Below are 15,430 nucleotides of genomic sequence, written 5' to 3'. Positions count from 1 at the left end.
AAAACAAAGCTACAAGAACCAATTTTAACGGAACAAAACTAAAACAGCACACCATGACACAATTCGGTTTCTATGATTCTCTCTTCGTAATAATGTTTGCTTCTAAAAATGAAGTACCACATCCTGTGAAAATTAACAGAGGGTTAAAACTACTGGCGGCAAAACCTTCTACTCTCACAATCCCTGCTATGGTCTTTACTACTAACCACCAATTACTAGTGGTCCTTTGTGCCTTTCCAGATTGTTGCCAGAGAAACTACAGAGTCCAATGAAACTATTCCAGAGAACGCTGCGAAGAAGCTGTGTCTGTGGTTTCTAGCTAGTGTATCAAGCTATTCTGGTTTCACCTGATAGTATTCTGTTTGACTGGTAATGTCTCACAAACCCCAGAAATGCTCGGATAGGTACAAATTAAGTAACCCTTTTGAATCCCTTGCCATGGAGCCCAAAACTTTCCATCTTCTGCTAAATTACTTGGTCTAAGTGAAAAAGAAGTGAGATAAATATAATTTAGTAGGTCTGAAATTATTCTCAGGTTAAAGGAACAGAGCAGACTACGATAGGCTCCTACAGTCTATTATAAATGGCTCAGAAAGCACACCAGAAAGTCAAGATAAAAGGGTAAATTAAGCCAGTTAATGACAAAGAAAACTCCTCTACAAAACTCCTACGCAGAGCACTTACCAGACAACCAATAGAGTGCAGGGCATTTGCCAGTTTCTGCCTTCGGGGGTAAATAGACAGCAAATTTCATTTTGCAGTTCAGTTCAACACTGTAATTTTAACAACAAAAATCAATTTACCTCCTTTGTCAAGAAGGATCCATAAAATAACTAAGCACTATGGAAAAAGTAAGATAAATTATAAAGGTCCAAAGTAGGTGCTTTAACGTCCCAAACAAGTGACTCCACCAGCATTTAAGGAATATACGTTGACCCTTAAAGGAATAAGGAGGCCAGTTTAAAGCATACTGACCTCTCAGCCAAGAGGAGCCTGTGCTCTGCATGGGACATAAAGTCACTTTGGGTAGAATAAAAAAATTATATGTATCTCCTTAATGTAGCACTAACATTATTAAAAGAAAAATGACATCTGTTTCCAAAGAGACATCTGAAATAACAAATGTTATTTTATAAAAAATGAATTCTTAAGATCTTAAATTACATGCTTGCTCACAGGCACTAAAATGCACTTCAATTTGCTCTTTCTTTATCACTAGTATTTTATCACAATCATTAAAACCATAACAAGATAATTTTGATAAAAGATACAGGTATTTCTCCATGTAAATAGTAATTAATGCAACAATTATCTCTCATGGGCTTCTTTGCTTAAAGAATTATATAGATGGACATCAACTCTTCCTATTTCAGAATCAACGGCTCTTTTTTTAACCTACACAAACACATAGTTTAAAGTAAACAGTTACATATTGTAAATACCAGTTTTTCCCACCCTACAACCTTCTCATTTGCCACATCCCAGCTACAAGCATTTCAACTCTTTAAGCTGACTCTTCTGGCATTCAGAACCAGTTGCCTTTGAGTTGACTCTTGACTCATGGTGACCTCATGTGTGTCAGAGTAGAACCGTGCTCCACAGGGTTTTCAATAGTTGATTTTTTTTTTAATTAGATCACCAGGCCTTTCTTCCAAGGTACTGTTGGGTGGACTTGAACCTCCAACCTTTCAGTTAGTAGTCAAGTATGTTAACTGTCTACACAATCCAAACACTCCTATCTCTGAATAACACACCTTTATTGGTATTTCTTGATTTTTTCAGTTTTTAGTTATTATCTCTTGGCTTCACATTAAGAAGACAAGATTTTAGCTAACTTTCACCCCCTGCTTTACTCTGTACCCCTCCTACACTTTTTTTCTCCCATCCAATGTATACATCCAATGTATAATTTTAGTTGATCCATTATCAGAATTTACAAATTGCTTTCCAGAGATAAGCCATGTAATACACTATGATTACCTTTTCTTTCGACTGTTTTCCTTAAGTTAATACTTGTCTCTTTGTCACTTGCCTTTGCTTACTTTTTAGGTACAGACTTCCCACAAAGGTCCCATCCATGCTAGCTCAAGGTTTTCTGTGTGTTCCCTTTCATTCTCTGCACAAATTGTACTGTATTTTTCCACATTACATTGAACATCCTCCTTGCTGATGGTTAAGTTACAAAATGCTTCTGACAGCTGTTTTTAGGTCTTCAACTGTTATTAGGGGAGTTGAGGCATTTTCTTTCATGATATACCATATCACAATCATGGTATTTGTTATCAATATAATTACCAACCTGGGATATTTGTTACCAATGTGATTATCAACTGGGAGAGCATAATCTTATTACAGGGCAGCCATAATACCTTCCTCAAGCAGTTGTGAAAAATATCAGGTCTGAGGCACGTTCAAACAAACAGTATGATAAACACTTGGATAAAAGTAAAAAAGATGGCATTTATGAAGTAATCTGAAACTCTGCCTGTATCGTGTCATAAGGAAGCAGCTCAATTACCAAATGAATACAATTTCACTCAGAGGGATTCGGTGTGGCCACTCTGTACTTAGTACTTATCACTAATTTAGCCCCAAACTCTCCCCCGTTAAGTTTCCTCTCAATACAGTCAACTCTATCAACTTCATCTTCTTAAACTTCTACGACGATGGAAATGTTCTATGCCTGCACCGTCCACTACAGCAGCCTCTGGTCCTGTGTGAATACTGGGCACCTGAAATGTGATTACTGCAACTGAGGGACTGAATTTTTAATATTATTTCATTAATTTGATTTAAATAGCCACATGTAACTACTGGCTACTCTATCTCTACCACTGCTGGCGTCAGATGGACCCTGGCTGAAAGCAGAGAATACCAGAAAGATGTTTCCTTGTGTTTTATGGAGTATGCAACATGTCTTGTTCTCTCTTTATGCTCCTTCCATAGTTTCATAATGAAAGGAGCATAAACAGCTGCTGCAAAAGACCTCTTTAAAGTGTTGAAAAGCAAACATGTCACCTTGAAGACTAAGGTGTGCCTGACCCAAGTCATGGTGTTTTCAATTGCCCCATAATGCATGCAAAAGCTAGGCAATGAATAAGGAAGACCGAAGAACTGTAGCCTTTGAATTGTGGTGTTGGCAAAGAATACTGAATATACCATGGACTGCTGAAAGGACGAACAAATCTGTCTTGGAACAAGTACAATCAGAATGCTCCTTAGAAGCAAGGATGGCTAGACTATGTCTCACATATTTTGGACATGTTGTCAGGAGGCCAACAATCTTTGGAGAAGGACATCATGCTTAGGAAAGCAGAAGGTCAGTGAAAAAGATGAAGACCCTCAACGAGATGGATTGACACAGTGGCTGCCAACAATGGGCTCAAGCATAACAATGATTGGGAGGATGGTACAAGACTGGGCAGTGTTTCCTTCTGTTGTAAACAGGGCCGCTGTAAGTCGGAACTGACTCGACAGCACCTACCACCACCACCACTCTATCTCCAGTTCTTCTGACCCACTGTTTCCCAGGCTGCTGCCTTAATATCTCATCATTCTGGAAACTCCTTCTCTTATGAAATATCCTGTTTCCTAGATCACATGTCCTCAGCTATCTTGCTTTAGTCCTCATTTATGTGAAGCTTCAGCAGTTGCTTCCTGAAAAAGTTGTGAGGGAAATACACTTTTCTTATGTCTTTATTCTGCCGTCACACTTAGCAGTTTGACTAGGCATAGATGTCCTCCTTGAGAATTCTGAAGGCAGTGTTGCGCTGCCGTCTTGGTTCTAGCATTGGTGTGGAGTTAACCTATACCTTCATATTAACCCTTCCTTGCCCCCTGATCATCTCAGGGTTTTCTTTGTTCCCAATGCTTCTGAGTTGTTGGGTAGGTCTATTTTCATTCATGGTGCTAAACAGTAAGTGGACAACTTTTTCAATCTGGCAACTTAGGCCCTTCAGTTCTAGGAATTCTTCTTGCATTATCCCTTTATTTTCACACCTCTATTTGTTTTATTTTTAAGAACCCCTAATATTTAGATGTTGGACTTCTTGGACCGGACCTCTAATTTTCTTATCCTTTCTCTCTCATTTACCACTTTTTTCTTCTTTTACTTTCTCAAAAGTTCAACTTTATCAAATAGCTGGTCTACTGAGTCTTGTCATTTCTATCAGATTTTAAATTTCTAGGTTCTACTTTTGTTCTTGAATATTTTTAATAGCACCCTGCACTGATGTCATACAGTATAGCTGTTATGGCTTTGATATTAACAGCAGCACCTCTGATGTTTGTTTCCCTGCACAGTCCATTTCCTCCCTTTTCTAAGTCTGTGTTTTGTATCTGAGGCTTTACACAACTGCCTAGTGATCTTTAACTGTCAACTTTTTTAAGAATGAGACGCTAACAATCTGATTGAACGCCCTATACCTGGGGGTGGAGGCTGCCAGTTATGGTTTTCACTGTGGAGTAGGGTCTGGCTAGATCAGAAAACTTTTAATATCACTCTCTTGAGGTCTATTCTTTGGTGCTAATCAGATTACCCCCAAGAAGACTCTTCTAGAAGGGTTGTGATGGTTAAGGTTATGTGTCAACCTCGCTAGGCCATCATTCTCAGTGGTTTGGCAGACATTATGTAATCATTTTCTGTTTTGTGATCTGATATGAGCTGCCAATAAATTGAAAGAGGAGTTTCCTTGGGGGTGTGGCCTATATCCAATATATATGGATATTCCAGCAAACCTCACTCTCTCTTGATTCCGCATTTGCCTCGTCATCCTTTGACCTCCGTTCTTGGGACATGAGCGAGCAGCCTGCCATCTCATCTGCAGATTTTGGATTTGCCAGCTTCCACAACCCTGTGAGCCAGAAGCCTGCCAAATGACCTATAGAGTTTGGTTTCAACAGCAGTGAGACATCTCCAGTCTGCTGCCTGACCCACAGATTTGGGACTTACCAGCCTCCACAATTGTGTGAGCCACTTCTTTGATACAAATCTCTTTTATATACACACTTCATGGTTTTGCTCCTCTAAAGAACCCAGCCTCAGACAAGGGTATAACCCTCCCTTCAAATTCTGGAAGCTGAAGAGGATTAGGGAGTTTCTATATGCAATGTGCAAACTTTCACTTTATCTCCCTATTTGCAGTATGACTATACCAAACCAAAAAAACAAACCCAGTGCCGTCGAGTCGATTCCGACTCATAGCCCCCCAAATGCACTGGTATTCCCTAGTATAGAGACTTTGTTTATCTTCTCTAGAGAATGAACCTCCAACATATTGCCAGAATCTGTGAGAGGCAGTGGCCTGGCTGCAGAGAGAACTGGGGCAAGCTCGTGCCTATCTGCTTCTTAAAACAACCAATTTCAACTAATCTTCCTTTTTCTTATGTCCATTTTTTATCCTTACTTCCAGGTATCTCCAATTCCTAAGGTTTTGTATTTTGTTTTTATTGCTGTTAGGTGCTGTTGAGTTGCTTCCAACTCACAGCACCCCTGTGTACAACAGAATGAAACACTGCATGGTCCAGCACCATCCTCACAATCATTGGTATGTTTGAGGCCGTTGTTGCAGCCACTGTGTGAATCCATCTCATCTTTTTTGCTGACCCCCTGCTTTACCAAGCATGATGATATCCTTCTCCAGGGACTAGTCTCTCCTGATAACATGTCCAAAGTATGTGACATGAAGTTTGCCATCCTCGTTTCTAAGAAGAATTCTTGTCTGTCCGTTTTTGTACGGTGGTCGCTTGCATGCTGCTGTGATGCTGGAAGCTATGCCACCAGTATTTCAAATAACAGCAGGGTCACCCCTGGTGGACAGGCTTCAGGAGAGTGGAAGAGACTAAGTGACTAGAAAGAAAGACCTGACGATCAACTTCCGAAAAAACTGGCCAGCGCAAACCTTACAGATATTAGCTGTACATTGTCGGATATAGTGTTGGAAGACGAGCCCGTCAGGTTGGAAGACACTCAAATATGACTGAGGAAGAGCTGCCTCCTCAAAGTAGAGGCGACCTCAATGGTGTGGATGGAGTAAAGCTTTGGGGACCTTCATTTGCTGATGTGGCACTACTCAAAGTGAGAAGAAAACAGCAGCAAACATCCATCAGTAACTGGAACATGGAATGCAGGAAGTAAAGGTTTTAGACACATTGTCTTATTTCTCAGCTCACCCTTGCTGCTGCTTAGATTTAGCTTTCTAGGTCAGGTATTACTCCTCCCCCTCTGCATTCCTATTTCTAAAATACTGTTCTTAGCTCCTCTCCCCCGCTTCTTTCTGTCTCTGTGGATGAATGTCTGTATGTGTGTTTAATTCCTTTATTTAATGCCCTGTTAGTCAGATTTTGACAAGCAACAGAGATAACTGCATATGTTTAATCGGTCATCTTTATCAAGAAATCTAGGTGTCTTTTCTACTGGCAACATAAGCCTTCCCACAAAGTTTCAGAATAATGTAAAGTTAAAGCTTGAACCTACTTCTCTGTTCAGGCTTAAAGATGCTTCTCTTTACCTCACAGAGTCAAATCCCATAGTCAATTAAATCAGGTGAAATTGTCAAATAGATAACCACAGAAAGAGAATAAATAGGTTTAAAAGTGAAATGAGGTACCATAATACATAAAGATTTATTTCAAAATAAAACAAAACAAACAATAACAACAAAACGGAGATATACAAACTACATGAAATTATCTTTTTAATAGTTACCTGTCATGTTCAAACACTTTCTGCAAGCCCCCAAAGCACTTGTTGCTGGAAATCTGTTTCAATGCCATTCTTTCCCTATTAGTGAAGATTAATCTCATTAATTTACAGAGAATTAGTTTCCAAAAAACTTGAAACACAACTGTTTTCTGATAACACATCTGAACATACAACTGTTTTCCAACTAGAATTTTTTTCCGCATGCTGTTTTTCTCTAGTAAACAATATGAAGAAACGACTGACTTACACTTGTTACCCATTTTAAGAAAGCGTCAGTACTTTGGCATGTCATTACTAATTTATTAACAAGCTTTTTTATTCTTGTGGACTGCTCCAAATTCTTTTTATAAGGAGGCAGAATATAAGTAAATTAAGTTACTAATTGATTACCTTACCTTAGAAGATTAAAAATTTTTAATAGTCTGAAGTGTCAAGTGCAACAACAACGACAAAAAAAAACAAAATCAAGAAGTTGGTCTGACTGATTACGGTTGATTTTTAAATGGGAGGAAAACGACAGAGGCTTAATGATGGCTGTGATGATAATAACATAACACTTATTGAACACTTACAGGGTGAAAGACACTTTTCTAGTTACTCATCCTAGGAGGGCTTTTGAAGAGAAAGTGATTCAGAACTTTTACATCAACATTTCTACTTTAAAAAAACTCAACTAGTAAAACATATGCCTGTTGTAAGTGAATTAAATATACAGCTTGTCATCAGGAAATTTTGCAGTTTGGTAATTAACTTTTCTCTCCAAGAAGACTTTTTAATTTTCATATAAAATACTTTTAAACTTACATGTTAAAATACCACACATTCTTCTTACTTTCTAATAATACAGGAAACAAAAGGGGTACCACCTTCATTATAAGTGCCTGCTGGATGAGGGGAAGCCAGATTGATTCTGATGTGTACCTCTAAGGAAGGAGTCCCTTCCCATTCCGGGACACACTGCAGTACACTATAAAGCAATAAGGTGCACACACTAACTAAAATCTACAGATTCCAGGAGTCTCCTCAGTGAAATGTACTGCTATACGCCAATCAGCTGAAGTTTTAGGATTACTCTAACAAAGGTACATGACAATAATCTTAAAAAGCTAATTTTGGGCCTGTTTTTGCAGAGTTCTAAATTAGATTAGTTTCAATCCCACTTTTAAGTAATCTTGATAAATCCAAATATTTAGCTTTACACTGGAAAACTAGTATTTGAATCCCGAAGTCTGACATCAGAATGCTTATTCTTAGCTACTATGTTTTTTTTAGGGAGGTAGGAAAGCACAGTAGCTAAGAACAGGAGATCTGATGTCAGACTTCCCGGATTCAAATCTTAGTTTTACAGGCCTTTCCTCCAATGTACCTCTGAGTGGACTCGAACCTCTAGCCTTTCAGTAAGCAGCCAAGTGTTAATTGTTTGCATCACCCAGTGACTCCGTTAGTACTTTAAAAACCTGTTGCCACTGAGTTGATTCCGACTCATAGCAATCCTGTAGGACAGAGGAGAACTGCCCCACAGGGTTTCCAAGGCTGTAATCTTCACAGAAGCAGACTGTCCCATCTTTCTCCCATGGAACAGCTGCTGGGTTCACAACGCCAGCCTTTTCAGTTAGCAGCAGAGTGCTTAACCCCTGTCTCCTCAGAGGCTCTTTAAACACCTTTTTTTTTTTAAAAGATACTCCAAGATTTGTTTTAAAGGTATTAAATTACACACAGAACATATTCTCTATTGACAGGTTTATGCTTTTAACCTACAAAAGATTAATTCTTAAACAATCAACTGTTCCACAAGATATTAATTACTGAATATTAACCTCAGCCATTCTTATTTATGATCTATCTTAAATCAACTACAAACTTACAAGGATGGACACTGTATAATTTTAATATACATATATATGAGACAAAGGATAAAATTTATTTGCTGAATTATTCTACAAGGAAATTCTATTTTCTTAAACATCCAAACGCACTGCCACGGAGTTAATTTCAACCCATAGCAACGCTACAGGATAGAGCAGAACTGCCCCATAGAGTTTCCTAGGCTGTAATGTTTACAGAAGCTGGCTACCACATCTTTCTCCCATGGAGCGACTGGTAGGTTAGAACTGCCAATCTCTGGATTAGCAGCTGACACTTAAGTCACTGCATCATCAAAGCTCCTTTCTGAAACCTAAACCAAAACAAACCCATTGCTGTCGAGTCGATTCTGACTCATAACGACACTACAGGATAGAGTAGAACTGCCCCACCGAGTTTCCAAGGAGCGCCTGGTGGATTTGAACTGCCGAACCTTTGGTCAGCAGCTGTAGCTCTTAACCAATACGCCACCAGGGCTTCCTTCTTAAACCTAGCCAGGTATATCTGCTTTCCTGAACATGGTACACTAAGCATATACCTAGTACATTCGAGGTACCTAATAAGTATTTGTTAAATCAGTGAATAATTTATTGTTTTACACTCTGACATACCAATTTATACAAGGTTTAAAAATTAGTTTGCCTTTACCGCTATCATTTTATACATTGTTATTTATCTATTTTAATATACCACGACAACTAGTCTGTTTCCTCCAATCTTTGAATGTTCTTTAACTAAAATTCACAACAAATACTTTTCATGTAGCCAAGGAAAAAGGTTAAAATACTTTTTTTTTTTTAATTGGTAGAATGGTTTAAAAAAAAAAGTCTTTAAAAGTTTTTTTAACCATTCATTTTAGAAACTATCTTCAGCTACAACTCAAGAAAAAAGTTAGGCTTAATAAAAAAAATGACAATCTAAACATTCTTTATGATATCCTAGGAAGGTTACATTTTTCAGTAATTGTATTCTATGTGAAAAACATGTTTTGAACCAAGTTATTGGATTTTTCATTCAACTTTGTGAGTAATACATAAACTATAAAACTTAAATTTACCTGTTTAATTGCTACTTGGTTTCTTGTCTGCGCCAAAGGGAAGATGATCCTGAAAAAAAAATACTAAACACTTTACAAATGGGATATACTTTTCACTAACAAAGTTATACAGAGGATAGCACAGGACTTGGCAACATTTCTTTGGGTTATACATAAGGTCGCTAGCTGGAACTGACTCAAGGGCACCTAACAACAACAACAACAACAACGGAAACTTAACATATTCTCAACAGAGACATTTTCTTCTTTTGAGGCAAGTAGGTAACTGTCTACCCAGGATGTGGCAGCACGGACCATGCAGTTGATGAATCAGCACCACCACTTCAGCTCAGCCCTTAACCTCACTGCCTTAACACCTGGTTTGCCACAAGGCCTGGTGCTTGTCAACAACCTTCGCTGGGGTAAGAGTTCTATGAAGAACTTTTTTTTCTTTTTAAATAAATAAAAAACTTTTAAAGTGCAATTTGGAAGGATGAGATGTGGCCAACAATGAGAATAAAGAAAATAGAGGGGGGCTTGGAAAATAGAAGAGGATAAAAAGCCTGGAACCCTTCTGGGGCTACAAAAGGACAAACTAGTAAGAGTTGACTGAGCTTATGAATTTGCTGAAGTGATAGATACATGGTAAAAAAAAAAAAAAAGAAAAAGGAAACTCACATAGCACATAACTATGTGTCATTTGATAGATGCGTTTCATTTAGGTTCTGGAACAGATTCTGTGGGAGTAATGATGTGACGGAGTAGGATAAAGTACCAAAAAAACAACACCCCCCTAAACAACCAAAAACAAAAAATCAATTCTATAGTGCCTGTGGAAACCCTGGTGGCATAGTGGTTAAGTGCAAAGGCTGTTAACCAGAAGGTCGACAGTTTGAATCCACCAGGCGCTCCCTGGAAACTCTATGGGTCATTTCTACTCTGCCCCATAGGGTTACTATGAGTCGGAATGACTTGATGGTGGTAGGTTTTTTATAGTGCCTGTGGGAGTTATACAATTATCCTAGCAAGTTAGTGAACATCAGTATTCTTTGAAGAAATGTACTCTAGTGCATGTTATACTAACCAGGTAAAAACTATTAACATTGGGGGTTCCATGCATGACGGGATCAGATCATTGTGATCCACAGGGTTTACACTGCTTAATTTTTTGGAAGCAGATTGCCAGGTCTTTCTTCCTAGTCTGTCTTAGTCTGGAAGCTCCCATGAAACCTGTTCAGCATCATAATAACACACAAGCCTCGCTGACAGACAGGTGGTGGCTGCACATGAGAGCACTTGCCAGGAATTGAATCTGAGTCTTCTGCATGTAAGGCAAGAATTCTACCACTGAACCATCACTGCCCTCATTAAAGGAAGTAAGTTGCCTTTATTCATAAAGTATCAAGCCCAAATTGTCAAATCTTACTTTTCTCCCCTTTACTTACTGAAGCTAAATGTCACCCAGATCTAGAAATCTGTGTTCTTTGTATTTTTACCCATTCTTTTCTTTTTCCCATGAATCTCAGAAGTTTTCTATGTATCTCTGTTTTTTGTTCCCATTCTCCCATCACAATTTCATAAAATTGAAACTCAGAAGAATTACTGTCAAAAAGATAAATATGGATGAATAAAACTCCATATATACTTCGGTCAAATTTTATTCGTGTACTAAGCACAGTCTTTTTTCATTCATAAAAAATTCATATGTCTTGTCCTCATATAAATAACCTACTCTGGGAAAAAAATACAACATTCATGAACTCCAATGATCTTAATTTGGTCTCAAAACTGTTCTCGACCACACTATTTTTTCTGATCTGATCTCATTTTCTATTATCTTATTTCAGTCAAATCTGATTCACGTATAATTCTAAAATGCCCTGAAGGTCTGTACTGGGAGGTTCTCACTCCATAGGGTGGCATAACGGTTTAGCGCAGGCTGTGCAGCCAGACCCTCCAGGTTCAGATTCAGGCTTCACCACTTACTATTACATGACTTTGAGCAAGCTACTTAATCTCTCTATGCCTCATTTTCTCATCTGTAAAATGGGGTCATGATGCTATCAATTTCAAAAGGTGGTTCCGGAGATTAATGAGTTCATTTCACGCAGTGCTTAGGCGGCTGCTTGCTCTGAGGCGCACACAAACGTTAGCTACTGTTATTCCCGTGGCCGGGACTGTCCTACGCTAAGGTCTGACTCCACGAGAAAGAACCTCGGGACCCCTAGAGAACTCTGACGGGATTGCAACACAGACTTTCCAGACTCCAAAGCTGCAAACGCTTCAGCCGGGGAGGCTGGTGCCCGGGCGCTCGGCGGCGCTCCTGACCTTCGCCCCGGCAGGCCGCTCCCAGGCCGGCTGTCTGGTCCCCAGACGCGCACCCTGCACCCCGGATCCACGGGAGATCGGACCCCCGTAGCGCCTACTAACTCTTTGAAGCCTCAAATTCCTCAGTAAATTGGGCTGAACGTCTATTTTCATGCGGCGGTGTCGGGTCTAAAGTGCGGGAAGTCTCGGGAAAATGGGAAGAACTTTGTAAACGCAGTGGGCACGCGATAAACCGGGGGCTTTTCCCCTCGGATACTGCACGCTCAGGCGCCCCCGCAGGGCCGGATCACCCAGGAAGCCAGGGACGCAGGGGCCCGGCTGGGCCTCCTGCCTATCTGCGGTGCACGGGTCACGGGTGCCCCCGTCAGAGATGGGGAGAAATCCCGTGAAATCGCTCACCACGGATTAGCAAGTGAATACAATTAAGCCGGTGCGTACCGTGCTTACTGGCTAACCCGCCCCTGGTCCCGGGTTACAACTCCTGGAAGCGGGGTGAAGGACAACAGACTGAGGCTGAGACGTCAGCTCGGGGTCAGGTTCCAGGCCCAGCCGCGCAGGCCGCGGCCTCCGCCACAGATCCGAGCCCGGGCCGCCGTCTCCGCGCTCGCGCCGAAGGTTCTCTGGCAGCGTCCGCCCCGACCAGGCCCCGCCGCGTCGCCGGCGCAGCCCGAGACCCAGGCTGGCGGAAGCCACCGAGCCTTTGCCGGACCCAGTCTTACCTCGGGTGGCAGCAGGGACAGAAGAATGGGCCTGAAGGGGAAGGCGGGGCCTTAACATGGCGCCGGTGCCACCGCCTTGACCCCGGCTCCGGTCCCGCCCCGCCCCTGGCCCGTCCTCCGCAGGCCCCGCCCCACCCCTGGCCCCGCCCCGCCCCGCCCTGGCCTCTCCCCATCTGGCCCGTCCTCCGCAGGCCCCGCCCCGTCGGCTCCGCTTCCCGCGCTCTCGTCGCTGCTCTGGGCAGGCAGCATTGCAGGGGGCTCCTCCTTCCCCTCCCGGGCTGTTAAAGAATGAGCAGGAAGAGCAAGCAGCTAGGCCCTATTCCCCTTCAAGGACCAGCCAGCCGCATGCACCCAACATCTTCCCAGAGGCAGCTAGAAAAGGTAGATGCCTTAATACACCTGAGGATTGAACAAGCTTAACTTGTGGAAAGGGTTTCCATGTAACTCAAAGTTATTTAGAAACCAGGGCATAATTTCAAGTCCCCCCTCTCCCCACCTCTTAACATCTTTTCAGTACTTTTTACTTGGTAGCTAGCCCCTTGGTGACACAATGGTTTTTGCTCCGCTCTTAATCTAAAGGTTCCAGTGGTACCATGGAAGAAAGGCCTGGTGATCTGCTGCCATAAAGATTACAGCCCAGAAAACCCAATGGAGCAGTTCTACTCTGTAACACATGGGGTTACATGAGTCGGGATTGACTGTATGGCAAGGGTTTTACTTAGGGTCATTTGGGTAACTTTAGTGCTGGACGCACAGTGGGAGCTGCGTCATTGTGCTCCTTTCTCCCTTCTTCCCTCAAAAAAAAAAAAAAAGCTAGTTCAACTGAGTAAGCGGTGCTGGTTGATGGCTTACAGCAAACCTTCCCTCTACTTTTTGCTTTTGTACTTTAATCAAACTGGTTGTGAGTATAATTTGCCTGTTAAGAAAACTAAACGTGATTACAATAGGGCTTATAAAAATTTTTAACCAACAGTTACACTGACGGAAATTGCAAGCACTGTAATAATCTGAAAGGCAGAGCTGTCTGGGGTTGAACAAGGATCGCTTTAGTGTTTCCAGGGCCAGACAGAGTGGGAGCTCCATCACGGCGCTGCTTTCTCCACTGAGCGTGTAACCTCTGCAGGCCTTAATTTCTCTGCTGTGCTGTCCTGAGTTTCTTAATAATTTTTGAACATGGAGTCCCATGCTTTCATTTCGCACTGCTATTGTTGCTGTTAGGTGTTTTCACTGTAGACTCTGACTCATGGGGACCTCGTTTATGTATAACAGAACCAAATGTTGCCCTGTCCGGTGCCATCTTTATGATTGTTAGTGCGCTTGGGTCCATTGTTGCACCTATTGTGTCAATCCATTGCATTGAGCTTTTCCTTCATTTTTTTGGCTTTCTACTTTATCAAACATAATGTTCTTTTCTAGCTATTGGTCTTTCCTGATAATGTGTCCTTGCTTACATGCTTTGTACGTTTCACATTCTGATTATTAATGGATGTTTGCAGCTGTTCTCATTTTGAGTCATGCCACATCAGCAAAGGAAGGTCCTAAAGCTTTTCTCCATCCCTGTTATTGAGATCGACTCTTACTTTGAGAAGGCAGCCCTTCCCGAGTTGTATTTTGAGTGCCTTCCAACCTGGGGACTCATCTTCCAGCACTATACTGTATCAGGCAGTATTCCGTTGTGATCCATAAGGTTTTCATTGGCGGATTTTCAGAAGCAGATCACCATTCCTCTCTCCACGTATTAGACGTTTTGCTGAAACCTGTTCACCATGGGTGACCCTGCTGCTACTGCAACCTGCAAGCCACCACAATATGACAGACTGACAGATGGTGATGACATTTTGCACTAGGCCTTAAAAATTATGTAGCCCATCTGGCTGAAAGGACTGGTAGGTGAAATAACCTCTTCGGGAACTGACGTTATATATAGGGATGCGCTGCCCACAGAAAACCTGCTAGAATCTGTGTGGCCCTGGGAGGGTGGTTAATTTTGCCATAAAGATCTGTGGGCTGAACTGACCTGTGGGCTGAACCTGTAGATAAATTGGGATTCAGACTGAAAGATAATGTTTCTCTAATCAAAATAATGTTTTTCTTCTAGTAAAACAGCATTAAGGAGAACGTTTATTTTTACTTTCTATTATATTTAAGTAGTAATCACTGATTAGGAAATTTTCATCAAACTGACTTTCACAATTAAAAAAAAAAACCCAAGTTTGCAAGTTATTTAGAACTGATAAGATATATTTGAGCAAAGTTAAAGGGTGTTTGTTTAATAAATTGATAGCTGACTAGCCAAAGAACAGTGAGCACGAAGTCCTTCACTAAAAGGTTCTTATAATAATAGTGTGATAATAATCAGAACTAAAAGTTCCTTTACCCAGTATAAATAAAACTATAATAGATTCAAGAAATTTTTGTTTCTTCTTTAAAATATTAGGTTTATATATATTTACTTCCTTACCCAAATATCACTGTCTGGCATGGAAGCAAGGTAAGCTGAAACTGGAAATTAAGGTTGACATTTCTGATAATGAAACTAATAAAACATGGATGAATATTAACCACCTAAGGAAATAGTCCAAAAGAGTATCTGTAAATATGTGACCGAGAAGATTTAGGGACTCTCCGTTTGAACAAAAGAAGCAAGAAATAATCTTAGGAAAGCAAAGGAATGCAATGAAAGTAGAAAAACTCAAATCCCAATACAGCTTGTGTGAAAGGAGATGATTTTTAAAGCCATATAACCTAAAGGACATCGGCATTGTGCTACTTGAGAAGTGT

The 15,430-nt window shown here is 40.9% G+C and overlaps 1 protein-coding gene across 2 annotated transcripts in view; it reads right to left on the bottom strand.

Moving 5' to 3' along the window:
• Positions 1-12,755, bottom strand: part of ESD (esterase D) — a 39,611-nt gene extending 26,856 nt beyond the window's left edge. The window contains exons 1-4 of one of the 2 annotated variants that reach the window (XM_049853158.1): positions 12,650-12,755; positions 9,624-9,672; positions 6,707-6,781; positions 685-773 (exon numbers count right to left, since the gene is read on the bottom strand). In XM_049853158.1, coding sequence (XP_049709115.1) covers positions 685-773; positions 6,707-6,774 — 157 coding nt within the window. In that variant the 5' untranslated portion in view covers positions 6,775-6,781; positions 9,624-9,672; positions 12,650-12,755. The other variant, XM_049853159.1, reaches the window with a different exon arrangement.
• Positions 12,756-15,430: the final 2,675 nt, after the last annotated feature.

This window comes from Elephas maximus, chromosome 14 (assembly GCF_024166365.1).
Source record: "Elephas maximus indicus isolate mEleMax1 chromosome 14, mEleMax1 primary haplotype, whole genome shotgun sequence".
NCBI lineage: Eukaryota > Metazoa > Chordata > Mammalia > Proboscidea > Elephantidae > Elephas > Elephas maximus.
This window is presented reverse-complemented; position numbering and strand designations above follow the sequence as displayed.